The 25,692-nt window shown below is 40.6% G+C and overlaps 1 protein-coding gene across 8 annotated transcripts; it reads right to left on the bottom strand.

The window, feature by feature from the left end:
• Window positions 1–25,692, bottom strand: spag9a (sperm associated antigen 9a). 8 transcript variants are annotated; one of them, XM_084926228.1, is made up of 31 exons: window positions 25,174–25,692; window positions 21,897–22,017; window positions 19,877–19,947; window positions 19,692–19,780; window positions 19,419–19,569; window positions 17,255–17,344; window positions 16,114–16,249; window positions 15,896–15,989; window positions 15,677–15,798; window positions 15,172–15,183; window positions 14,333–14,390; window positions 12,734–12,886; window positions 12,430–12,481; window positions 12,199–12,329; window positions 11,992–12,048; window positions 9,223–9,384; window positions 8,967–9,096; window positions 8,627–8,716; window positions 8,409–8,525; window positions 8,113–8,299; window positions 7,818–8,033; window positions 7,518–7,737; window positions 7,107–7,223; window positions 6,789–6,869; window positions 6,606–6,673; window positions 6,272–6,423; window positions 5,948–6,119; window positions 5,640–5,753; window positions 4,087–4,269; window positions 3,548–3,685; window positions 1–2,169 (listed from the first exon to the last, which is right to left on the bottom strand). In XM_084926228.1, exons 1-31 carry the CDS (start codon window positions 25,471–25,473, stop codon window positions 2,051–2,053), a joined length of 3,903 nt encoding a protein of 1,300 aa, XP_084782354.1. In that variant the 5' UTR covers window positions 25,474–25,692; the 3' UTR covers window positions 1–2,050. The 8 variants fall into 8 exon arrangements, with proteins under 8 accessions (XP_084782354.1, XP_084782351.1, XP_084782352.1 ...); XM_084926225.1 differs by lacking the exon at window positions 15,172–15,183 and adding an exon at window positions 14,673–14,687; XM_084926226.1 differs by lacking the exon at window positions 15,172–15,183 and adding an exon at window positions 14,673–14,687 and having other exon boundaries at window positions 6,272–6,420.

Below are 25,692 nucleotides of genomic sequence, written 5' to 3'. Positions count from 1 at the left end.
TTATCCATGAAACTGAGTTTAATAGATCGTTAAAAATAAGGCTATGATACTGTTTTAGCAAACATTGACCACCATTTATGGCGCCCAGAGAAATAAATGGGACCAGCCTCTGGGTTTTGTTTTTAAGGATGAACATACACTAAGCAGACACACACCACACACTTGGAAAATCAAACACACACTGGCAGACACTCCTAAGTGTACATGTGTACTCTAAACACAAAACACGCACATACATACACTGACATCCACCCCACCCAAAACGGTGGCAATAAACTGAGATTTAGCCGATAATATAGCAGTGTTCTCTAAAAAAAACATGCATAGCTTAGTACATGAATGAAAGTTTTTCTCTGCACAATTTGATCTCATGGTTTGTGAAAAATTTCCAACATAATGACATTAATCCATTTTATTTAACCATTATTAACAATCATGTAAACTCGTTAGACTATTCTGTTCACAATAGCCGCCTATGATACTCTGCCCGTGTAGAAAGTTACATTCTGAACCAAGATAGGCTCGATAGCAAAGGAAATAAATACTGGAATGGCAAAAACACAATATAAAGTTACTGTTTTGAAATGGACTGAAGACCAAGGCTTCACATATAAAAACAAATTACAACATCTTCTTAATGTTGGCATCCTGCTGTCAGGTTACAGTCAAATCATCAAAATACTCATCTCTTAATCAAAGTGTCTCACAAATGGATACAAAACACACACAATGCCCAAAATAACGACAAAAAAAATAAGGAAAATGTGCCTTATAGGCCTGAAATCTGTGTGTGCAACAATGAAACATGGAATGATGAAGCAATCAGGAGAGACTCTCTTTAGTGCCGTCCGGTTCAAGGTGCCACACGGAAATGTTGCTGTTAGTTAAATTTGCATCATTCGAGCTTAAATCCTGAATATATGCGCGCACGCGCTCCCAAATATTTGAGTTACAAATGAAATAGTTTTGAGATACTTTTTCGTACATCCTTTGGTTACTGGGACCATCCTCCTAAAAAATATTTGTACATTTTGTTCCCTTCATACAAACAGGACACAGCAGTTTTCCTCCAAAGCGACTAACATCTAACAATTTAAAGTGCCGACAAGCTGAAGCAAACAGGAAGCACTGAGCTGGCGGCACAGGCAGATTTTCCTCACCTACGGCACGAGGGGTTTCTTCATGCAGGCTACTGCTAACCTACAGTAAACTAGTTCTTCTAACCACAGGAAACCTTGAAGTACCCAAAGTGCTTAGACATAATTCATAGAACAAAACATCAGCCTGTTGCAGCTGGTGGGACATTCGAACTCCCAAACAATGTTGTAGCCTACAGCTTTTCCTGCATAAAAGCACATTTAAATATGCAACAGTGTGTTTAATGTGCACCACTTGCTGCAAGCTATGTCTCTAATACCAAACAAACAATACAGTCGAGTAATCAGCCTGATATCGCCGGTGACAAGAAATTCGATACTTTTTTATACGTTTATAACTTGCAGGTTTTTGATGCTCAGGTCTTAAAATGTTCAACACAGGAAAGACGTGGGTGCTGGTTAACACATGTAGTGCTATAGTCTGATTACTATAAAATATACTTCAGTTTAACTCAAAACCGCCTGCTCTTTATTTAGATGACTTCAACTTCAGGTAAGTCCCTTTTTTTTTTGTTTACAACGAAAGCCTTTTTAACGTTTGAGATACAAAGCAACAGACAATTACCTGATCAAACTGCCCATCCCATACGATGTGCTAAAAGGTAGCCTTTCCCCTGTGTGTGCACCAGCTTCTTCAACATGCAGAAGGGAACGCCTGGATGTATTTTTAAAGTTAACATATACTTCATTTTACCTATTTCAGATTCATAAACAATAAAATTTACAAAACATGGACTAAAAATAATTGTTTTTTTTTCTTTGTTTGTTTTCTTTTTGATTTCTTTACAAAGTAGTAAACTACTCAGGTATTAAGAACAAATTAAAAACTTCCAGAATGGCATGCAGGGGTTGGTGGGCACCCCTGGCATAAACACAAGAGTCTATGAAGTTTTTCAATCGTGAGAAGTCGTGACCTGCCAGACGATGAGGTGACTCCGCTCGTTCTTGGCAGGCGCCGACTGCAGGCTGGCTGTCGATTCGGATAAACCATCCAACTCACCTACTTCATCACCTGTGGAGAAGATGATGAGTAAGGTTGCTGGATGTAGTTGTGGAATCAATTGCAAAAGCCACACTTGTAAAGGTCTAGAAAGTGGTCAGAGACCCGAAGGTAAAGGGGGTTGCTGGATGAAAGAAACAGTTGCTGACTGGCTGTTAGAGGTTACTTGAAGTTGCTAGTGTGAAATTGTTTACAAAGAGTTGTATGCTGCTGTAGTGAAAATCTCATTGTCATTGGTTTGATTGCTAAAAGATCACCATGGTTGCCAGTAGTTTCCATGTAAAAAGCTGAGTTGTCCACAAACTACTCACCAAGTGGCAGTGAAACTGTAAAGAGTGCAACACAAACCAGAACCGGAGACATTTGGAACTTTTGAAATGTGTTGGTTTAAGCAGTCTGGCATAATTTTGACTTCAAAGGGAAATGTTGTCCATTTTTAATTTGCATCACAGTTTCTACAGAGTAAAAAGAAGTGATTCTCATCATACCTGTCAGGTTCTGTTCCACTTCTCTTGCTTACGGTGTACCACAAGGTTCTGTTTTGGGGCCCTTAATGTTTCTGTAATATTTGCTTTGTGTTTAACACATTTTGAGAACTTCCTGAGCATTTCTTCTTACTGCTATGCAGATGACATTTGGCTGTATATGTTTTTTAAGCACAACTTATTTCTAAGATATAAATCTTACACAAATATATAAATATTCAATGGCAGACAATTTTCTCCAACTTAATGAAGAGGAAACAGGTACATAAACAAGGACTTCTAAGAGATTTTTGCCTAAATCAGTGGGAACTCTTGGCCACTTTTGCTAAATCTGATATGAGGAACCTTGTGGTAAATTTTGACTCAGCTTTACTCTCAATGCTCATGTTGAATCTCTGGTTCACTCTTTCTTAAATCACTCCAGAAATATTGTTGAGTTCCACGGTGCCCCGCTCTAAATTGGAAAATTATTATTCATGCCATTTTTTCATGTCTGGATTAGTGTAATTTATTGTTTACTTGTCTTTTCAAAACGTAAAACTTTTTGTTTTAATGCTTTAGCACTTTAAGTAACTGCTGCAATCTGCTAGCGACCATCGCAATCATAAAGAAATTTTTTATTCAGCACCCGCTTTGAGATCAATTTCACATGGCGACAGCCTTCAACCTCCAGCAACCACTTGCCTAACAGAGATTATACATTTTTCCTGGGGACTTGAGGTTGCCAGAGGTTTGCCAACCAGTCTTTAAGCCTGTGTGATTAAGGCCTAAAGCAAACATCATACCAGAAGGGACACATTCAAGCCTTTTACTCCAAAAAGTCTAGTAAACAGCTGTTTCTTTTCAGAATAAAAACCTCTGCTGTGTATAAATACACACTTGTACATGGAGTGTGTTACACCCACCCATCCTGAAGTCAATGTAGCCTTCCCCTCCACTCATGACCAGGTAGGTTTTGGTCTCGGAAGTTGCTGTGTCAGAGGATTCGGATGTAGGGTCATCAGAACCTGAATCTGCACCACCTGGAGGTGGCATCGCCTGACCTGTGACAGTTAATTTAAAGTACGAAGAAACTGAGAACAAAAGATAGTGTTTTAGGGACTCTTTCATTCTCTTGTTACTTTAGCTACCGATTAAGTTCTCATTTAATGGTTTGTTTATTTAATCTATGACAAACTAGATTGTACAATTCATATCACTGATTCAACTGTGCTCTTTAGTTCAACAAACACTCACACTCATATTCTCTTTGCAATCATAGAAAACTTCACATTTTTGTCTTCAATCAACAAACTGATTAACTGTAGCTAAAATTGTGAATCATTTATATCTTAACTTTTGCTAAATTAGAAATTTCCCCAGGAAACATGGCTGCTAATTTTCCTTTGATAATGGCTAACATTACCTAAAATTTCCCCGCAGATTCTCTGCACTTGTCTCTTACCTGGCACTGTCACAAAAAACTTGACAGCATCCCGGTGTCCGTGGAAACATAGTTGGGCGTGAGCCATGGAGCAGTATGGCACAAAGCTGCCTGGCATTGCACAGTCTGTCACAGAGCTGTCATCACCGTAGACCCGTACAGCACTGCCCGGGCGATTTGGCACTGTTCCTGTTGTTCTGTTAGCTGAAGAATACAGTAAAGTGTCATCTGCCTACTTTATGTGCTTCTTTGAAAAAAGTACTTTCATGGATAAACAAAAGCAGGAAATTTAGAAGGTAAATGAAAACCGAAAAACAAACAAGGTGCAGTTAGGAAACAGGTAAAACGCCAATCAAAAAAACAAAAATGCAAAACAAACTACCAAAAGATAAAAGCAGTTACAACAATTAATACCAGAAAAACTATGTAGATACAATATCACAGAAAGGAAGTCGGCAGAAGTGTATTTAAGAAGGGTTTTAAATAAATGCTCACACCAGTTATTCCAAGGTCAAAGGGCTCATATTTCTGCTATGTAGCGTGGGGCCAGACCCAGATGTGCTTTAAAGGTGATAATCAAAATAATAAAATCAGGTCTGAGCATACAGGGAGCCAAAAGAAAGAAGCTAGGATTATCTGCAAAAACCAGTTATCGCAGTTATGGCCTGGTCTGAAACCAGTCTGTGACACAGGCAGTCGAACTGTATATAGATCAAATGAGTCAGAGCGCAGAGGAGCCTGTCTGCTAAATTCTGGAAGAACGCTTTATTCTCTGACCTCTAAGTAAAACCTAAAGTTAGAGGTTAAAGCAGACATAAGTACAGACCCTGATTATAAAACCACAGAGAACTGTACAGCCTACACACAGACACTGATATAAAAGAAAGAAGATGGTGACAGGAAACGCAGGTACACCCTTGGAAAAGTTTTAATATTTAAAGAGAGCAGCACTCCTCAATATCTACTGAGAGCCCAGCTTTGAAGCATAAACCCATCAAACTGCACTATGTGAGCTCTGTGAGACTTGTATCCATGGCAATGCCACTGTCTTTTACAGCACAAACACGCAGCGAAAAGAGACTGAGGATTTATGGATTTTAAGAGAGAAGGTGATGCTACACAATAACGGTCCCTGAGGCATCAGAATGGCCATCTGGGAGATGAGTTGAAATATGAAAGAAGAATAAAAGGAGATGGTGGAGGCAGCAGTGAGGGATTTGATATTAAGAACACGCCGCACGTTTACGTAACTAATAGCATGCTTCAATTCAACCATATGCCAAATATGAATATATCTGTACTCAGGAATACTCAAAAATAAACAATTTAACCTCACAACATCTCAGTTTTTCCACAGAATATTTAAATCATAAAGACTTGGATACTTTAAAATGATGAAACTAATGTTCTGCAATGCAAATAGAGAATAAAAGCTAACAGTATGTATTTATTCCTAACGCAGTAATGAGTTGAGTTCAGTGAATAAACACTGCTAAAAGAACATTTTGATGATGCATTGCTTTATGAAACAAAAGTGGACATTTAAGCAGGCAGCTGGTGAGATTGTGCTGTACCTTCAGAGAGCGGGATGGAGATGATTACGCCATTTCCTGTACCCACCCACAGTCGGTTGCAGGATACGACGAGAGCGGTGATTCTCACAAATGAGAAACCCAATTTACCTGTACCTGCAACACACACAGAAGATGTTCGATCCAAGATCTGAAGAAGAAATGTTGCGACCTCCTAAACTGTTAAAAATATCACTCTACTACGTGTGTGTACAGAAAGTAAGCGCTGAATTCTAGCATAAAACCAGAAGTCTGTTGAGATGATTTATGAAAGTGCTGATTAACTGCTAGGCAACAAACAGTTTGTATACCCAGCATCTTGCTGACATAGGGCTCAATGTCCACATCCTGGAGGTGCTGGTAGGTGTGGGCGTGAAACAAGCGTAGAGTTGAATCCAGTCGAATGGACACCCAGATGCCGTCTCCAACCCAGGCCAGCTGCCGTACCTGGCTCTCCTTCCGAGGATGAGCGTCAAAGGATTTCTGCAAGGGCGCGATAGATTACAATTGCGTAATGTTAGAAGTAAATTGGGATGTTCCCATGACAACAGTAAGGTTTAATTGGTTGAAGTTGACTGGAACAGAAAAATAACTTGCGCAACATATGGTTTATTAACTTTCAATGACAGCTGTACCTCTATCCTCATGGCCTTGGGCTGGATGACGTAGATCTTATTTCTGTAGCCGCACCAAACCTTATCGTGGACTACGGTCATACAGCGGATAGAGTGGTGGGGCCGGCCCAGATCCAGCAGATGGTAGTTGGTTAGATCCCACTGTCCGTCTGCTTGGAAGAAACAAGAAGACTTTGGCAATTTGTGGCATAAAATTAGTCGTGGCTCAGTCACACTACAGTGAAAATAAGACGGCAACCACCCTGTGACTAGCAAAAATCACTGGTTGGCTGGTGATGAACTGGACTTTTTGCTGTCGGAGACCGACTGCAAGCAGTCTAAGTTACAGACTTACCAATGCCTCTGTGGAAAATTGCTAATGTCCCATCAGCCAGTGCTACCAGGACCCTCCCTTTAACATGCCTGCAACAGGTTATGAAGACACTTTTAAAAATATGTTTATTAGTCTATTTTTAAATGTTCATTTGTTATGTGTGTGCAAGTCCTTAAATAAAAACACAACCAACTTTTTACTCACACTATGCTGAGGATCGAGTCTTTCAGTTTGATGGCATGAAGACATTTCCTCCACCGAGCCACAGACGAGTGGACGTACAGACTAAAGACAGGAAAGTCGAGCAGAGGAAAACTCCTGATTATCAACTAAATAAAGACATGAAAGTGCATCCGAATGATTAAATACTATGAAAACACAGCCGCTGATAAATAAATAAACACCAAAATCAGCATGATAACCAAAAGCAAATTTGCTCCATGAAGTTACAACCTCATCAAATTTTCTCCTCCTTTTTCCCCTGAACTAATAGCTCCCTCTAGTGGCTGCTGCCTCACTTACCACCCATTCTGAGCACCGAGCCACATGGTGGGAAGTGCACTGCTCATCCTCAGGACCTCAATATCTGATGGGTCCGAGTCTTCTGCCAGAGAAGTCACCCCATCCTGTCTGGATCCCCTGGATAATGGAAAACAGCCCTTCAAATACACCGTTCATTAAGAAAACATGGAGTAAACACGTGCAGCCGAGTTTCCACAGCTGCTCTTATGGTTTCCTCTGTAAGCTAAAAATACCAGTGCTTTTATTTTGCAACAGCAAGTTTAGGCTGTTTTATTTTAAAGGTGTGTAAATTAATGTCTGGACATAATTCTTCTAGGGTTCATACATTTCAAGATTTTAAATTTGCAATTGTCATATATGCCTTAAAAATCTTAAGAATCGACTAAAGCATCTACCAATATTCACTCTCACCTCTGTGATTCAGCAACTAAGGAGTCAGTGGGTTCCACCCCGAGTGGGTCGGTGAACACGTGCTCCGTGTAGATTCCTGGCTGGTTTTGGTCAGCCCCCTGATCTTCCTCTCCTTCTTCGCCCACGCCAGCATTAGCCTCCGTTGCTTCTGTTGCCTCTTCCGCTGTGGGAACCCCATCTTCTGCTGGACTGGTCTCTCTGGACAACTCAACAGTGGGAGCTGTGGATCACAGCACAGCACAGCTGTCAAACCACACATACTGTACTCTATCTAAACATTTTTTTTTAGTAGAGAACTACCTGAGGCTGAGGTGGCGCTGTGCTCAGCCGGCTGGTCGGCAACACCTGCACTAGCTGTCTGGGGAATGGCAGTGGTGCCCTCGGCTGCTGAGGCGCTATCGCTGCCTGCTGAGCCTACACTGGCCACGCTGCCAGCCAGTGACGCCGCATCCCCTTGGCTGGACTCCAGGTCTTGGGGTACAGCTTCACCTGCTGGATAATCAGTTTCCAACACACCTGAAAAAACACCACAAATGACCCAGTAAGAAAAATGATTTTTACCCCAACAAACACAAAGCGTGACCACTGGACCTACCTGGCACACTGGCGATGCAGACAATGTGAGTGTTGCAGGCGTAGAAGCTGTCGAGCAGGTCAGAGGGCTGAGTGGCATCCAGAACCATAACCTTGGTGGAGGAGTGGGTGCTAGTGCACACCCACACACGACTGGACATCTCGTCCTGAACAATCAGCTCCTTCTCTTTCTCCCCTTTTTCCCGATCCTTACAGCAACGTAACACATTAGCGAATCGACTCAAAGCATAAAACATAAAGAACTATCAGAAGTCACAACTGCCTCCAAAGAGCTTCTTCCTTCCTTAAACTACTCACCTTACTCTCCTGCTCCAACTGATCCAAGCTGCTCTGAGAACCCTTTGTCTGCTTAGAAAGCTCTGATGAGGAAAATGCCCGACCCCCGGACAGGTTGACCCCGGCAGCGCACCACAGCTGTGGGACAGAAAGAGCTTGTTAGAAACATCAAAATGTTAAAATATAACAACAATATCCTGCATGTATGCTAAGAGTTGTCTATTCATTCATTTAAGCACCTTCATAGAAGCATCTTTCTGGTCCAGAGGTCTCAAGTAAACCGGCACAGGTAAGTTCATTTTGTTTTCCACTTGTCCACCATTTGCTACCTGTGATGGTAGAACAGTCAAAACTTAAATATTGTAAATAAAGTTTATTTTAAGACTTTTAAAACCACTACTTTTTCTCAGGTGAACATGAACACAGGGCTGGAACAGACAAAGGATACACCTTATTGTGCTGCACAGGATATGCTGGCCATTTAAAATAAACGATTTCTTCTTCTAAAGCGAACAAAGCAAAATAAAAAGTGCCGATCGCATCTCTGACCTAATGCAAAGCACTTTTTTCATTTCCCACCTTGTATTTGCTGGGCAGGCTCCAGCCATGTGCAGTGACTCGTCCGTCCTCCTTCTGCACATGAGCCTTGACCTGTCTGTACTGGCTTCTCTTCTGCTCTTTACGTGATGGAGAACTGCACTGTTCCTTACTAAAGGGAGAACCACGAGAGACACAAAGCCATCAGCTGATAATACATTTTATAGACAGGTGCATTGATGAATTTCCAACTTGGTAAAATCCACAGAACTCAAAGTCACACGTCCTCATTACTTACTCTTCATTGAGGAAGTCAAATGTCTTGGACTTCTCCGTGGGGAACTGGGAGAAAGTGCTGCTCCTCTTCACCGTGCTGCCCGGAGTGCTGTACTTCGTATTGGACTGGGATTCAAACTTTACGGCAGGGGCACTGGAGGAGGAGCTAAACAGTCTGCTGAAGCTGCACGTGGCGAAGTTACAGAAAGCCAAGAGGGAAACAGAGCCGACAGGAGCGCAGGGAAAGAGCAAGGCAGGGGTGTCACCAACAAACCAGACAATCAAGGAACTACCACCAACATTTACTGTACAGTGACATAAAGCATGCTGGGAGTCATAGTAGAGCTAAGCACTCCCCTATTATATCTAACTAAAACTTCAACTAATATACACTCACCAGCTACTTTATAAGGCATGCCTGTTCAACTGCTTGTAAACAAAACCGTCTAATCAGCCAATCACATCGCAGCAGGTCTGTGCATTTAGGCATGTAGATGTGGTCAAGATGACCTGCTGAACTTCAAACTGAGCATCAGAATGCAGAAGAAAGTAATTCAAGTGACTGTGAATGTGGCTGTTGTGGTTGTTGGTGTCACACAAGTTGGTCTGAGTATTTGAGAAACTGCTGATCTACTGAAATTTTCCCAACAACCATTTCTATGGTGAACTCAAATAACAACTCATTATAACCAAGGTATGCAGAAGAGCATCTGTGAATGCACAAGATGTTCAACCTTGAAGCAGATAGGCAACAACAGCAGCAGCAGAAACCACATCGGGTACCACCTCTGTCAGTGAAAAACAGGAAAGGCTCAACAAAACTGGACAATGAAATACTGGAAAAAAGTTGCCTGGTCTGATGTCTCAAGCTGTGCTGCTATATTTAGATAGTAGGGTCACAATTTGGCTAAACACCATGAAAGCACAAAGCCATCCTGCCTTGTATCAATGCTTCAGGCTGAAGCATTGATACAATCTTGTTGGATCTGAAGGCAAAAAGTGGTCCAAATCGATACTAGTAGGGTATACCTAATAAAGTGACCAGTGAGTGTGAATTTTTATAATATATAAGACAAAGTTTGATACATGCTTAAAGCCTGTTTTATTACTGCAGAACGATATCGTACTGCTTTTTGATTTTTCTTTCAGATTTTTGAGAATATGTTAAAATTAAAAACTCAGAAAACACAAGTCATTTTCTCCAAATGCCTTTGAAGAAACTGCTACAGAGGTGAGCTTACCAAGGCTAAGGAAGGCAATTTAGATATTAAAATTCCTCAATAATAGAAATCAAATCTACTGACTAGGGCTGCCACGATTAGTCGACTAGTCACGATTACGTCGACTATCAAAATCGTCGACGACTGATTTAATAGTCGTTTGAAGCTTTGTAAGATCCCAAAAGATGTAGGAATAAGTAGTAGGATTTAAGAGTGTAATAACGGACTGAAACACAAGATGGCAGCACTGCATGTACAAGGATGCCAGCTGCTGTTAAACCCCGGAGAAGAAGAAGTAGCTCTGTCCCAGAATTCATAGCGCAGCCCAGCTCAGTTTTCAACAATGGCGGCAGCTAGTTAGTTTTAATATTACTCTTATTATTCTTTCTGGGTCACAAAATAAACGTTTAACATATTTTCAGGCGAGTATGTAACTGTGTAAACCTCAAATACCTGCTCAGTTTATCAAGACACCACATATTTTCAAAAGCGCTCCGACGTTTTCGGACACGTCTGTTACTCACTAGCTCGATAGCGAGCCGGGGCAAGGCTCACTAGAGCCCGTTTTCAAACCCACCGCCGTCTTTCGCTACTCAGGTTAAACATATATAAGTCACTTAGATAACTTAAAAATGTTATTGTTTGGCTTTTTTTTTTTGTATTTTATTTGTTCCTGAGTAAATCGGTTTGTCTGAGATTAAAGTTATAGTTTTTACACAGCTGAATAAACATCAAGCAGACAGCTGATTATCAGAAGTGTGAGATGCTCGAGAATATACTCCGGTGTCCCGTTATATTTTAGATAGCAAGGAGCTTATTAAACTTCACCGAAACAATCTGCAAATTTCATTAAAATTTAATAAACTATCATCTTGTCTTTATTTTTAGTTAGCACATCCCTTACACACTTAAAGCTGTAAGCTAATGATAGTTATATAAGAGCAGATGCTGCTGGTGCAATAAGCTGTACGTTTTACAGCTTATTGCATGATCTGATTAGTCGACTAATCGCAAAAATAATCGGTGACTAGTCGACTATCGAAATAATCGTTTGTGGCAGCCCTACTACTGACTTGCATGTGCAGTCTGACGTGGTAGACATAAGCAACACAACATGTACATATACTCGTATATGTAGTTTCCCTTTGCTCGCTTTGAGCAGACAGAGTAAGGAAAACATCAAAAGGCACACAGCAGGCAGGAGACAGGAAAGCCCGGGGGCAAAAGGAGAGTAACGTCTGAGCAGTTTGTGATAACAACAACTGATGCACTGCACTGAGAGCAAAGATTATGGATAAAGACACATCAAAGTTGGATCCTTTCAGAATGGAGGAGCACTTCTGTGTTAAACAGGGATAGGGTAGGAGAGAGGTTTAGTGGGGAGGTCTGTCAAATCATCTTTACCTAATGCTGCCAATTCAATGGCACATCCCGGAAAAGATAAGAAAAAAGATGTATTTGAATATTTGAATGACAAAAAAAGTCAGGATTCAACTTGGAAGGCAACGTGGCAGCCCTATCAAAACTAAAAGACAAACAGTAAATAATGCAGTAAATCCAAAAAGACTCACAACTGCCAGATGCTGGATTTCTTTTTTTCTGAGATAGTTGGATTTTCCCTTGAAGCCCTAAAGAAGAAAAGACGACAATCTTTAACAATCTTTAGTTTATGTGTCCGGATATGTTGATTTTTTTTAGATGTATAACACAAAGTTATAACTCTAACAAAACATCAAATGCACTTTGCTCCATCCGTCCACCACTCATTGCTTCATCACCTGATCATCTCAGTCCACCGCACAGCTTCCTGCAGCTCCATAAGTCGCTCTTTGTACTGGTTCCTCTCCATCAGCACTCGGGCCATCTCCACTCTGGTGAAGCGCTTCTTCTGAGCCGTAGGTAAATCACTCTGTACCGGCACACAATTAAACCCAAACATGACCACACAGAAATGCATGAATTCTACCAAATAAATGAGCCACACAACAGACACAGGATACAGGACTCACCTCTTCTTCTTCGTTAGCTTTATGTTTTGCTTCCTCCATCTCCAGGCGTACTCTGGAAAATATAAGTTTTTACACAAATGTCTATAGGAAATGGGCGTAGCCAGAGTTTCTATTTGGAGAGATACCATTAGGCACTCACCAAGCAGAGACTCCTGCTACTTAGCTCCAATGCCACAGTAGTAAAGTGTGTCAGCGAGGATTTATACTTTGCGACCGACAGTGAATTACCTGCAGCAGCGTGCTTCATCGTCCTTGTGACTAAAGACAGAAACTAAACACCACAGATTCCTCTCATAGCTCTTACTTTTTGAGTTCCTCCTCCAGCTCTTTGTTCTTTTCCTCCAGCTTGGATTTTGCCTGCAGCAAAGCCTCCAGATCTCCCTCCAACATCTCCTTCTCACTTGTCAGTTCGTCGACTTTCTGAATCAAGTCTTTATTCACCACATTCAAGGCGTTCCTGGAAGGACATTTTAGTACGTTTGTTTTTTAATCTCTGTTTTCAAGACAAAAGGCAGCTTAAACAAAGGAACAGGAGTTCAGTGATTCTAAAACTTACACTGAAATCATGAATTTCAAATGTCAGTAATATAGTGCTGCATGTCCAATCAGGACACAGTGATCCAAAAACCAAAAAACAGTTCTTAAAGGTACAGTGTGTAAAATTTCACCCCATAGATGTCAGTGGGTTGCAGTCAACTGAATTCTGTTTTTTTAATTATCCCAATTGAAGTGCATAATCCTAGCTAGGACAGCTACTGTAGGGCAGACATGTTTTAGTCAACCAAGAGAGATCAGAAACATTAAATCTAGGCTGTATGCCACAATAGCCGTGGCCTGCCAGCGTGTTTCTACTACTGTTTGTGTAAGAAAAAAAAAATCCTCTTTAATAGTCATTATTTCTTTTAATATATTTGAATTTGATCAACACTTACCAATAAATTAGGAAATTCAAAAGTGGATATGTGTTGGTAAATACTTAGAGGTATTCTATGCTATTATGCCTGAGTCTCCTCAAAAACTCTTGCCACTGTTAATCTATCGTCAGTGTACTCTGATAGCAAAGTGACTCTGGGACCTTTTTGCTATTTTGGGTAGGCTGTCCACTGTTACCTTGTTAGCTAAATTTCCTTCACTTTTCTGTCAGTAAGCTCTGCTGTTAGCCGCTGTTAGCAGCTGTTAGCAGCTGTTAGCAGCTGTTAAAATCTGTTAGCAGCTGTTAGTGAAACATTCCTTAAACAAGATCTAACATTGTTGAACTCGGACACCTAGCGAGTAAACTCTCATACAATGTGAAAATGTCATCAGACTGTTTATCAAAGGAAGTGTTTATTAAGCCTAATATTATCTGACATAATGATAGCTTATAAACAGCTGCTGCTCTTCTAGAGAAGAGAGAGTCTAATCTGCTGACAGTAATAATTAAATAGGCAGGCACATTTTCATGTGTTAGGGCTCTGACCTCAGTTCATGACTCTTTGTACCTTTCGTGTGAATGTGCAGACATGAATTAAAAATCTGGCTTCATGGCACTCGAACATCTAAGAGTTCTCCTTCACCTTTGGCTTTGTTTGTGGCTGGTCTCTAGCAACATACACAACTCAGCGATTCCACCGTTGTATTCAAGATGGTGGGGGAACATGATGACCACTAAAAAGTGGCACGCACTCTATGTATTTTTTAAGGCTTAATTCTACGTTATGAGAATACATCAATATGTTAAACGACATTATTAGATACTAATCAATGTATGTTTGTGGGTGCAATATTTTCAACATTGCTTTTTTCCTCTTAATAATCCCCAACAATAAAACAAAAACATTTAAAAAACTAAACCAAATCAAATTTAGAGAGAGTCATTACAGCCCTACAAAGGATGAAGAAGCGGATATTAAATTCTACTTACTTAGTCTCAAGCAGTTGTGAATTCTCCATAATTAGATTTTCAACTTCCCGGCCCATTCCTGAACAGAATTAAAGAACAGCATTATAATTTTATCACTTAACAAATCTGAACTGAACACAAACTGGATCTGTCACTACTTTAACACTACATATAAAGAAGTACACTATTCACACTAAGAATAAATCCAACCAGGCATGACGTGGGACATGAAATATCTCCTAGTGAGATATTTGTTACTGTAGGTCTCACAGCACATGAAACTACCGCAACGCACAAACCCACAGCACAACATGTCACATGACAGACATGAGAAGAATGGAAAGAGTGGGTGAGGTCTTACCAATCAAACTAAGGTCTGAGAATACCATGCAATCCAAGCCAGGCGGAAAAAGAATAGGGAAGAGAGAGAGAGAGAAATGCGGATATAGTTTGAGACAGTGAAATGACCAAAATGATGAAGGAGCCAGAGCTGAATGTGTAGCTGCTGACTCCACAAGCAAAAAGGAAGAGATGCTGTAAAATCTCTAAAGATAACATACATTTGACATTTTCGGCACTCAAGAGAAGAAAAGTACAAGAGCAAAAAAATAAATGAAAAAAATAAAAGCTGTATAAAGATCAATTAGGCCAAAAAAGGAAGCACTACACTCCATCATTCATGCACCAAAATCTTTTTGAAGTAGTAGGCAGACGAAAATATATTAATGTACCCTAATATAAGACGCAATGAAGAAGAACCTTTAACAATGGTGGATGTGGAAAGAATGAGTAATGGGTAAAGGTCAAAGGAACTTTACAGAAAAATGTTTAGCTAAGGAAAGGTTGGAGGTCATACACACCAGAGTACTCCACTTGGATTATGGACAAAAGCCAGAGAATGAGACACGGGAGAGAGAGAGGTGATGTTAACATGGGTAGATGGCTAACACTTTGTACAACAGCTGGACCAAAGCAAGCGGTGTAGCGTCGCAGAAAACAGCTGGTGTTGAAGTTACAATGAATTTAAAGAAAGTAGAACAACATCTGCTAGTAAAGTATCGAAGTGGGAATTCAGCAAATCACCTTTACGACCTTTTAGAAAGAAAATAAGCAGTGATTATAAAGAAGTATTCAGGCTTCTTACAGAATCATTCAGCATGTATTTCACCTCTGGCTTTTAAGATTTCAGTATTTTTTCTTTACATATCTGACACTGAAACTGAAATGTACACCTTTACATAGTATATCTGTCAAACATCTGAAAAACATCAAAAATGTAGCTTTTATGTGACCTTTTCTACATAATACTCTCGGACTAACCAATCCACGTTTTTTCAGTCACTTTTTTGTAAAGTTTTCACTCACCTAAAAGATCAGCTCCTTCGTCCACGTCCCCGATGAGCCCGGTGCCTGCAGAGGACAGCTCCTCAAACAGGGAGTCTGTATTGCGGTCAAATGCCATGTTTTCAATGCCTTTAGTAGGAGTGCTGACAAAAGAAAGAACAATAGGAGGTCATGTTTTTTGCCTGATGGATCTTTCATTTAAAAAAGAAAAACACCCCCAAAAGGTCCTTTTTGTATTACCTGCAGGGTCTGTACCCAATGAGATCCATGTCCAGCTCAGGGGTGGACTCAATGATGTCCTTCACATCTGAGCTGTCCTCATTTTCAGGCTGACCTGCAAAACACACAAGCATAGATGATATAGATCAGAAGGAAGGATATGCAAGTAAACATCATAATGTTTTTGTGGTGTTGTTTTGTAAACCTGTACATAAGAGTATTAGAATATGTGACCCTACCTACTGATATGGTTCTGGTCCCCGGAGCAGCTTGCACCTCTGTGCTCTTACTGTTCCCATCTTCCCTCTCCATGTCCGAGGCAGTGGTTGACATCGGTGTGGCCGACTTGGAGCCGGTGAAGTCTGATAGCTCATCCTATAATAAAAAGTGATTCATTTACAACAACAAAGTGATGCCTTAACTGAAGCTGTACCAAAATAGAAAATAAATAAACCAAAGATAAAGCTGACACAGAAACAGAAGCAGCAATAGTCCAATTTCTCTCCGCTCTTACATTATGTAAAGGGCACTTTTCACAAAGTAAAAATCCTCAACTACCGAGCTTTTTTTACCAACTTCTTATAAGGTGAAAGAAAAAAATCACACTTACACCACAAAGATCTGACACACTATCCTATATGAGATTATATTAGTGAAATTGGAGCTCAACAAAACACAGATAATCACATATAAATGAAATATACTGGAAACACTAAACGTTGCGAATGGACTGAGGAGAGCTTTCTGGCTGGATGCAAAGAGACAATATGAGCAACACAGAAAGTGGCACGCAAACACAACGTCCACAAAACACGACACAGACTGCAGAAGGCTTCAAACAACATTTACTGAACATAAATAAGGACAACAACAGGAGCTACTGCTAGTTTACTAAACTCTAGTAAACTACACAAATCCACCGAAAATCCAAAAACTAATAATACATAACTACAGCAGTAAGTGACAGATGAAATGTACGCTAATGTAAAATGAGTGATTAGTAATGTTTGAAGAGCTACATAAATACAGCAAAAATAAAGTCAAATATATACAACTCGTGCATTTTACCCAAAATCAAAAACAAACTGGAGGCCAGATGCAACCAAGCTGCTATTGACTTTTGCACATTAATAATTAACCAGGTCCATATGTGCACTTTTATTTTGAAAGATCCCAATGAGGCCTTCAGACATGGTTGCATATAGCACAGCTGGTCTGTGACGTGAGAGTCTACAAATGCACAAAGCGACGTGTTTGAAAAGATGAAACAGCATAGTGGAGCAAACTACAGAAGCCCACACACACGCAAACATAAACTGTGCTGCGCACGGCCAGTGCAGGAGCGCTGCTGCTCGTACCAGCCGCCACTCATCCAACTACCTTGCAGTCGTCTGCCAGTGAATTCCCCCAAGTAGAGTCCTGCGCACTCTTACCCTCCCTTTCCTTTGGGGGGTCACCATAGTCCAACTGCTTGGGGGATGGGGAAGAGTAAGAATGCAGCTCACAAGTGCAGAAGCAGTTCAACAGAAATGCAAACACCTCATAGTGTGCATGTCTGTGAAGTGAATGGGACAGTTCATACATACAAGTAAGCATGTGTGTGTGTGAGTGCATGTGCTAGTGTGTTTATAGCTTATAGATCATCAACAAGCAACAGATGAGTCTTTAGTCAAGTCAAATCAGCGTTTATTGTTTTGTAAATCTCTTTCCTACGGTGGCCCTGAGAGGTCAAACGCACTTAAGCAAATATCGTCCAATAGAAAAAATGTTGCAGAAGGACAAAAAACACAACAGAAGTTAAATGAAACAAAACTGAAGAGTTTCTGAGGACACAATAACGTAATTGCGTGATTCTTATAATGCTGCAGATACATGTTCACTATTAACCGCTAACTGTTAGCTTGTCACTTTTGTGAGCTTTTGTTCTTCCGTTGTGTTATGTGTGCTTTTCTCATTTTCAGTGTTAGAGTTCTTGAAGTGCAGTGCATTTGACCTCTCAGGGCCACCGTACTTTCTGTATAGAATCAAAATAGGTTTTGACTAATGACATGTTGCAAAGCTAAAACTATTTGTACAGGAAGTCAGAAATAGTAATAGTAAAACAATTGCTTAGTTATGAAAAGTACACAAATATATTTATATTGATTCAATTTTTTTCAATTTTTGTATTTTATAATTTCAGCACTTACATATTATATTACAGTAATATTACATATGAATCATTTTAATTCTTTTGTTTATTTAAGCGCTCCCCTTGAATGAAGTAAAATGCAATGACGCAGAAACATAATTATGCCAGTTTCAGAGCTAAGATGAAATGGTTTTACTTAAATGACTAATGTGGAAATTAAATCATGGCCGGCACATCCAGGTCATTAACCTGTCGTTTGCTTTTCGCTCACCTCTGCAGCACCTCGCGCTCCCATAAATAAACATGACATCGCTGCTGAACTCTGACGCCATGTTTGCATATCAAAGACACTCATGTTCAAAAGGCCGTGGCTTAACAATAACCGCCCTGTAGCTCTGATTACATAAGGCCCCATCACAATCCAGCCAGCCTCTTTTTTCCTCCCTCTCTCAGTGACTGGCTGCACGCCATACAGCGGCATCATTCCCAGAATGCACTGCGCCGCAGAGCTGGTGTCCCAGTTTTAACAAAAACGCAGCAGTGCAATGTAATAACATTGTCACCCTGCAGGTTCTGACTGCCACAGATACAATCACCGCTGGCATGCCCATCAAGTACCCAAGTGACTTTAATCAAAGCTGGAAGAAGATATTAAGGAGCATCAACACCATTATATTGTGGATATATATAAAAAAAATATTTTTGTTTCCCCATTTAAAACACGAATTAAATGAACTATAAATACTGAATAAAATAACACATAAAAATATGTTATTTGTACCTGCAGAAAACGTTTATAAATATTCATGTGACACATTTAATGATCTCCTCTGATTGCTACACCAGGGGAAGTCTGCATATTCATCAATGGCTAAAGAAGAGTCTAGAAACAGAGGGCGCCTTGTTAGATGCCTGCATAAAAAACACATAAGCACACCCGAGCCTTATCAAAGGCTCTCTATTTATAAATGGACTCGAAACTTAAAAACTCTATTCTATCTTCTATTTTCGACCTCTGGCAAAACCAGCAGAAACAGGAAATCCAATTAGAGCGATCATATCATTCTCCATAATGCCAGTGTTTTTTTTAATAATACAGCAAAAACACTAATTAAATAATCAATTATTAATTTTCAATTTGAATCAAGTGATGTCATTATTTAAGATTTTTCATTTCACTTGCTTTTCTTTTATTTAACATGATCTGGACGACAGCATTCAGCTTATTTATGGAAAAGATGCTTTAAGAAGCAGAAATTCGGATATGTTGGCCTTTTACATCCAGACTTCATAGACGAGGCATGAATGTGTCTTCTACACATCGGTTTTCTGGCTGACATAACGTGGCCTGAACCAGACACAGGTTTATTCTCTAAGGATAGATCACAAGGTAGGTACGACCCACACACCCACCTTGAGACTTGTGTTGGAGCGAGGCTGCGATGAGTCAGTGAACCTCCAGCTCTCTGTGCCCAGTGTCTCTGCTCTGGCCTGAGGATCTGGGATGAGCAGAGATGCTCCGCCAGATGATGGGAAAATTCCCAAAGAAAGAGGTCGCTCTCTCCTTGGGAGATTAAAAAAAAAGTTATAAAACATCTCTTTTTATTGGACCACAGACCACAAATGCTGCCTGTCGATGACGTGTGATATGAAAGTGGCTTGGCAAACAAACGTATCCGCTCTCACCTGACTCGGCCGACTGCGCTCGACTCGGAGGTCTCGCTGATCTGTTGCATTTTGATCCTCTCCACGTGCTCCATGTAATTATGGATCATCTGCAGAATTCAAAGCAAAAACACCCAAAAGGGAGCTAGTTAGTCATGACCACTATTCAGAGTTACGCTCCGCTCCTCCCTTTCTCTCTAACCTACCTCTGTGTGCCGCTGATGGAGGGAGTTATATTCCTTCTTCAGGTCCAGCTCTCGTTCTTCTAACCTGCCAACTGAAACAAAGGAAGGCCCTCGTCAGTCTCAGCTACTTTACAACCAGCTTATAGACTTTAAATCACTTGTTAAATACTTCAGAACCTCACTGTCACATTACTGTAATTCTTCTCTGTGATCGTTAGGTTTTTGCATGTGTATGACAGTCGTACGTAAAAACCCGTACAGTTTTTCTCTGCCATGCAGTATAGAGGGGCTGGGCTGGGGGGGCTCTGGGGGGGGGGGGGGGGGGCAATCGCACTCAAATAGTTTTCAGCACTGGGCGCCTTACGAAGTGACAAAAACATCTAATCCCTTATTAGCACATCAGGTTTAGCCTAAGCCACGCAGCGAGCTGCTGCAACAGACGGGTTTAAAGCTATCGGATACTATCAATTACAACAGCTAAAGCTTCTGTGTGTTGTGCGATGATGCCTTGCCAGTGTGTACTTTGACACTATCGAGCAATTTTATTCTGCAGTCATGAGTCATCACATTCCTAGATCCCAGTAATAAAATGAAGAAAGAAAAGGTGTGTGTGTGTGTGTGGGGGGGGGGGAGCAGCTGAAGCTTCTCGCAATCCTTGATGAGTGTGTGTGTGTGTTGTTTTATAAAGTAATCACTGGGTGGAGAAGAAGCTGAATGTAAGGCCATAAGCCTGACTGGATTTATGAGTCATTTAGCCTAAAATCCTGAAATGCATACCAAATGAACAGTTTACATGTCAGAAAGCAAACAGCATCATCCACTGTGAAGCTCTACACTCAAAAAACGTTTTGGCCGAAATGCTGATTTTAACTAACATAATTTTGTTACATAAGAACAATTTAAAAGGTTAAATTTAACAAATCTGGTCTGATTACATTTACTTGATTGGTAAACATTCAGTTTATACCAAGCACATTCTTCTTAGTGATTCCATATTAATGTTGAATTATTTCAATAAGTAAACCTTTGATTTTATTTATTTCATCTGCTTTTTATTCAAAATATTGCTTCATGTTGACTGAAAGTTAAAAATCTTTTTTTAAGTATAAAGCATGACTTGTTTAAAACTTACTCATCAGGCTGTTACTCTGCTGGATGCTTTATTAATCAATTAAATCTGAATTCCCCAAACTCAGCTCCAATCTCTTAATTATTGATCTTTTCCATGTCAGGCCAGTAAACTAAAGCACTAACATTATCTAAGCTATACTGCTGTTGCCAAACTTCTTGCTCCAACTGCGGCCGTTTAACTCAGTGGACTCGGATTTAAAGCACCTTAATGAATGAATGATTTACCATTCACTGGGAGTGGCAGCAAATTAGCTGAACCTACTGAGCAGGAATCATTCTCTCAAACAGCAAACACAGCAAAGCAATAACCGATAAATAATTCACTTTTGATTTTCCACATCACACCAGCCACTGGGATACTTATGTTTGCCTTGTTAAAGCTTCTGCTGTAAGTCAGATTTGGAAAGAAATTCCTGTTTTCTTCCCACTCGCAGCTTTGTGTGAATGAATGATTTGCTTTAACCAGCCAGCTGCTTAGTCACCAGATACTGGACCAGTCATTGTGTGAATCCCCTCTTTTTTTCTGACAAGACAGAATGTATGAACCAATCGCTTCCCCTCTACCGCTTAATCCACCCATAAGATGGGCGGGTAATGTACTGCCACATTAGGAGGATGGGAATAACAGAAATCCTTTAATCCCATTACTGTTACCCCCGCAAAGATGAAGAAAGAGAGCGTGAGAGTCTGCATAGTTAATGTGTGCATACATAGCAAGCCATGAGAGGAAGAAGATAGTAAGGGAGTGAAAAATAGACTAACTGCAGGAACTGAAACAGACAGAATTATTTATAATAGCGATGAGATTTCATCTCAGCGCATGGATGCTGATAGACATGGAAGATTTTTTTTGAAAGCACGTACACAATAATATAAGCACATGTGCATGAATGTGTGTGTTTTTGCTCACTCTGGTCTGCATAGTTCTTGATTTTGAGCTCCAGTTGGCGGGAGTGGGACTCCATCCGGTCCACATGGCTCTGCAGGTCCTTCTTCTCCTGCTCATGAGTGTCTTCAAATTCGATGAACTTCTACACACACACACACACACAAAAACACAGTTTTGTTGGACTCACTGACACTTAATGCAAAACATATCAAAGCAGGTTTGTGAGCAGTCTGATCTTGTTTGATGCTTGTTTTGCAATACAAAAAAAAAAGACGCCGTTCCTAAATTTGGGCGTTCTATTTTTACATGACAGTAATGAAACCAAATGAGGAATTCTGCCCCACTGCAAAATGAATGTTTGAAATAGTAATTTGGTCACTGTATTTAGAATAAAAACTTTATTATAAATACAATTTAGTTGTTTTACAGTATTAACATTTAGGAAAACTGATGTGACGCATACAAATATAACTGTGGCCTCTGAAAATGAAGCACATATCTCTGGATCCCTAAAAGTATTAATGGTCCCACGACTGTGACAGATTATCAAATGTGTCTTGAGTCTGATCTGCAGTGCCGCTTCCTCCCAGTTTCCTTATAGGCCGGCCTCTGAAAATGCACTTTTGTTTATGTGTGTGTATCAACGTCCACATCCTGTCCAGCTTAGCAAGCCAAGGCCCTGACGTGGCTCCCTTCCTTCCTGTGGGCACAGGAATCTTACCCTACTTTGATGTACAAGCAGATGCAGGAAACTTCCTTGCAAAGACGTAAATCTCTAATTTAGCTTATACTCAGTGATCGACCCAAATAACTCTCTTTTTCATCAGTAGCAGCCTGCTTGCCGTGGTTTTAAGGGAGTCGCTACTGTGTTTTTGATTGTATGAATTACATAGAAGTGAAATTTAAGGTAATTACTATGGATCTTAAACTGGAAATCTACTTGTAAATTTAAAAAAATAAATAAAAGAAAGTGGTAGAAATATGAGGAATCATGAAAAGTTTCAAGCATGAACATTTGCTGACGATCTCAGTCTTCCATATTAGCAGTACAGTAGTACCATAGAAGCCCTGTTTCTTCCAGGATTATTCCTGTAAAAAGGACGTTTTTCCTTCCCACTGTCGCCAAGTGCTTGCTCAAAAGGCATTAATTTCATTGTCAGGGTTTACTCTGTATTATTGTCCAGTCTTTACATTACATCAACACCAGAACTCCAGAAACAACCAATAAAATTTGTTTAGTTAATACTGCCCAGGGATGGCAGAAGGAAATTAGCTAGTAACTAATAAGGAATAATAGAAATAATCAGTCACGCTGGACCTAAGATAAAGCAGTAACTATGTGTGAGACAATTAAAACAGCAGCTTCCTGTTTTTAAAGATATGATAGAAAGTATTCCCGCAGCAAACAACATCAACAGTGCAGATCAGACGCACCCAAGAAATTTAAAGATGATGCAAATAAGTTTTAACGGGCTAAACTGCTGCCTTAGATGTAATTAAAATTAAAGATATTCTCACAGCCGTCTGCTTTATTCTGCTTCATTTTTCAAGATTATCTTCAATTTAAATCAGAGTTTAGTGGAAATAGGCTCGCAAACACATCACAGCAGACAGGAATGTGCTGCTATCCTTTTTTTTTTTACCTGTTATGAAACAATGAAGGAGCGGGTAAAAGGTGTCATTAAAAACAACTTCCAAAAACAGAAATGTCACACCCTTCATCGGTCTGATAAAATGGGTGGGAAGGAGGTCAGTCTGTTGACACTGAAACCCAAGAAAAAAACAAAAGAAAAGCAGAAATGAAAGCTGAAGGATGTTCCCCTCTTCTCACAAAGGATCACATGACCTGGAAGTAACACTGTGCCTTCCCAGGAGGCTCAGCGTACCCCTGCTCACTCCTCCTCGGGGCTTTAGATAAAGAGTCCTACCCAGGAAACCGGCTTATTGTTTCTGTGTCTATTTAAAACACATTATACTACAAAACAATGCAGGATACAGCAGTATTGTCACTGTGTATACGAGTGTTTGTGGCTGCTGTGACCAAGGTGCAGCATCACCCACTGGATGGAGGTTCCACAGCATACCAGGCTGCTTTTCCACTGCCCCTGAGCCACAGAGGCCAGCTGTGACAGAAGGTCCGAGTCACATCGCTTCACCCTTCATATTGAGGGCTCAGGGCAGATTGACCACACACAAACACACACACCCTGCCAGAAACACGAAATCCAGGGCTCCACTTTTGCTGCCAATGTGCACCCAATCAGATATCACATCCTAAACTTTAGAAGCTGCATGTGTCTTCATAGGCATGGGCCTACAAAGTAAGTAATTATTGCACAACAACAGTGTTATAACCTGACAGCTTTGGAAGATGTGAACATTTCCCAGCTGTGAGAGTCTGTTATAGATCCGAGAGCATTACAGGAAATGTAGGTTGCAGGTGTTTTCCAGCTCTAAATAAAAACTTTTAAGTTCGGAAGGACTGTAATGTCAATTTAGACATTATTTTTTGTCTCTTACAAATTACCCAAACTTACCCAAAAGTATGTTTATAGCTAAATTACTGGAAATCTCCTTTAAGTAATATAAATGTATATTTCTGATATTTTCCAGGTGTTAGATATCTGAACTGTGGTCATCTATCTGTGCACACAGTATTTTCTGCATACGAAGATAAGAGCTTAAAGAAGTAACACTGTTGTGCAGGATGTTTGGCTTTGCACATGCATGAATGATGGAAATTATGCTGTTTAGTGATGTAAACCAAACTACTAAGAGTAGTTTGGTTAAAGCTGTGGTGGGATTTTCTGTGACATTTTACGCCCCACTGTTATTCCACAAGCTCCATCCTCTTCACACTGATGTGTTTTATAAACGTCATATATGTATTTTACAGTTACAGTGATGGCCCAAAACGCTGAGTCACTTCACCTGCTGTTTCTGACTTCACTATCTGATGCAATAGGACATCATATGTGCATTTGCCAGGGATGTGGCTTTGATGCGCTTGTTTCATAGATAGACACAGTTATATGACAGATCATCCCGCAAGAAAACAGAGCCAACAAGGAGACAGGGCCATTTCAGTGAGCCGTTAGCATGACTCTGCCTTGTTTACATCCCCACTGAACACCATGGATGCTGCCAGGCCACGTGTATAGGTTAATTCATCGCTCAGGGATGCTGGGAGGAGAAAGCACCTGAGGCAGGCTTCATTGCCCTCCTTTAAGAAGAAAAAAAAAAAGGATGCTGAATGTTGATATTTTCCTTCCCCCTCTCTTAGATCCATTCAGCTCACCTCCTCTGCGTGTTTCCTCAGCGCTTTCTCCCGCTCGTACTGGGTGATGAGCTGCTCGTTGTCCTCCTTCAGCAGCTCCAGCTCCACTTCGTGCTCCTGGTTCTCCGCGAACACGGAGTCCAGGTTCTCCAGCACGGCCACCACAAGCGGCATCAGCTCTTTCACCACGTCCTCGTCGTATTTACCGATAAGCCTCTCGAACTCGCGGTAAATTGAGTTGGCCAGGCCCGACACCCGCTCAGACATCATCGCTGATGTCCCCGGGTCGTCCTGGTACACAACTCCGTCTTCCAGCTCCATTTTTAGTCCTCTTCCTTTCAACTAACAGGACCAGTTTGGTTTTTTTTCTCCGCCTTACCCCGCCACTATGAACGCCCGTGTTCCTTAAATAAAGACAGCTTTTCTTTAATCAAACGGACACATTGAGAACAGCGTACGAATGTACTATTACGATGCAAGACAGGCTACGTGGATTTCTTCCTATTTTTTCCTCGCCTGTCCCGTGCTGCGTTCAAATGC

This window comes from Perissodus microlepis, chromosome 4 (assembly GCF_051167445.1).
Source record: "Perissodus microlepis isolate ML-2025 ecotype Zambia chromosome 4, ASM5116744v1, whole genome shotgun sequence".
Classification (NCBI taxonomy): domain Eukaryota; kingdom Metazoa; phylum Chordata; class Actinopteri; order Cichliformes; family Cichlidae; genus Perissodus; species Perissodus microlepis.
The sequence above is the reverse complement of the archived record's forward strand: the minus strand, read 5'-3'. Positions and strand labels throughout refer to the sequence as shown.

Excerpts from the sequence above, each read along its gene's own strand:
- spag9a (XM_084926225.1), bottom strand. The coding sequence starts at position 25,473 with ATGGAGCTGGAAGACGGAGTTGTGTACCAGGACGACCCGGGGACATCA. Across the intron at positions 6,870-7,106 it reads CTCGGTGCTCAGAATGGGTG|TCTGTACGTCCACTCGTCTG; the intron begins GTAAGTGAGGCA and ends TCCTGTCTTTAG. Across the intron at positions 4,270-5,639 it reads CTCCATCCCGCTCTCTGAAG|CTAACAGAACAACAGGAACA; the intron begins GTACAGCACAAT and ends TGTATTCTTCAG.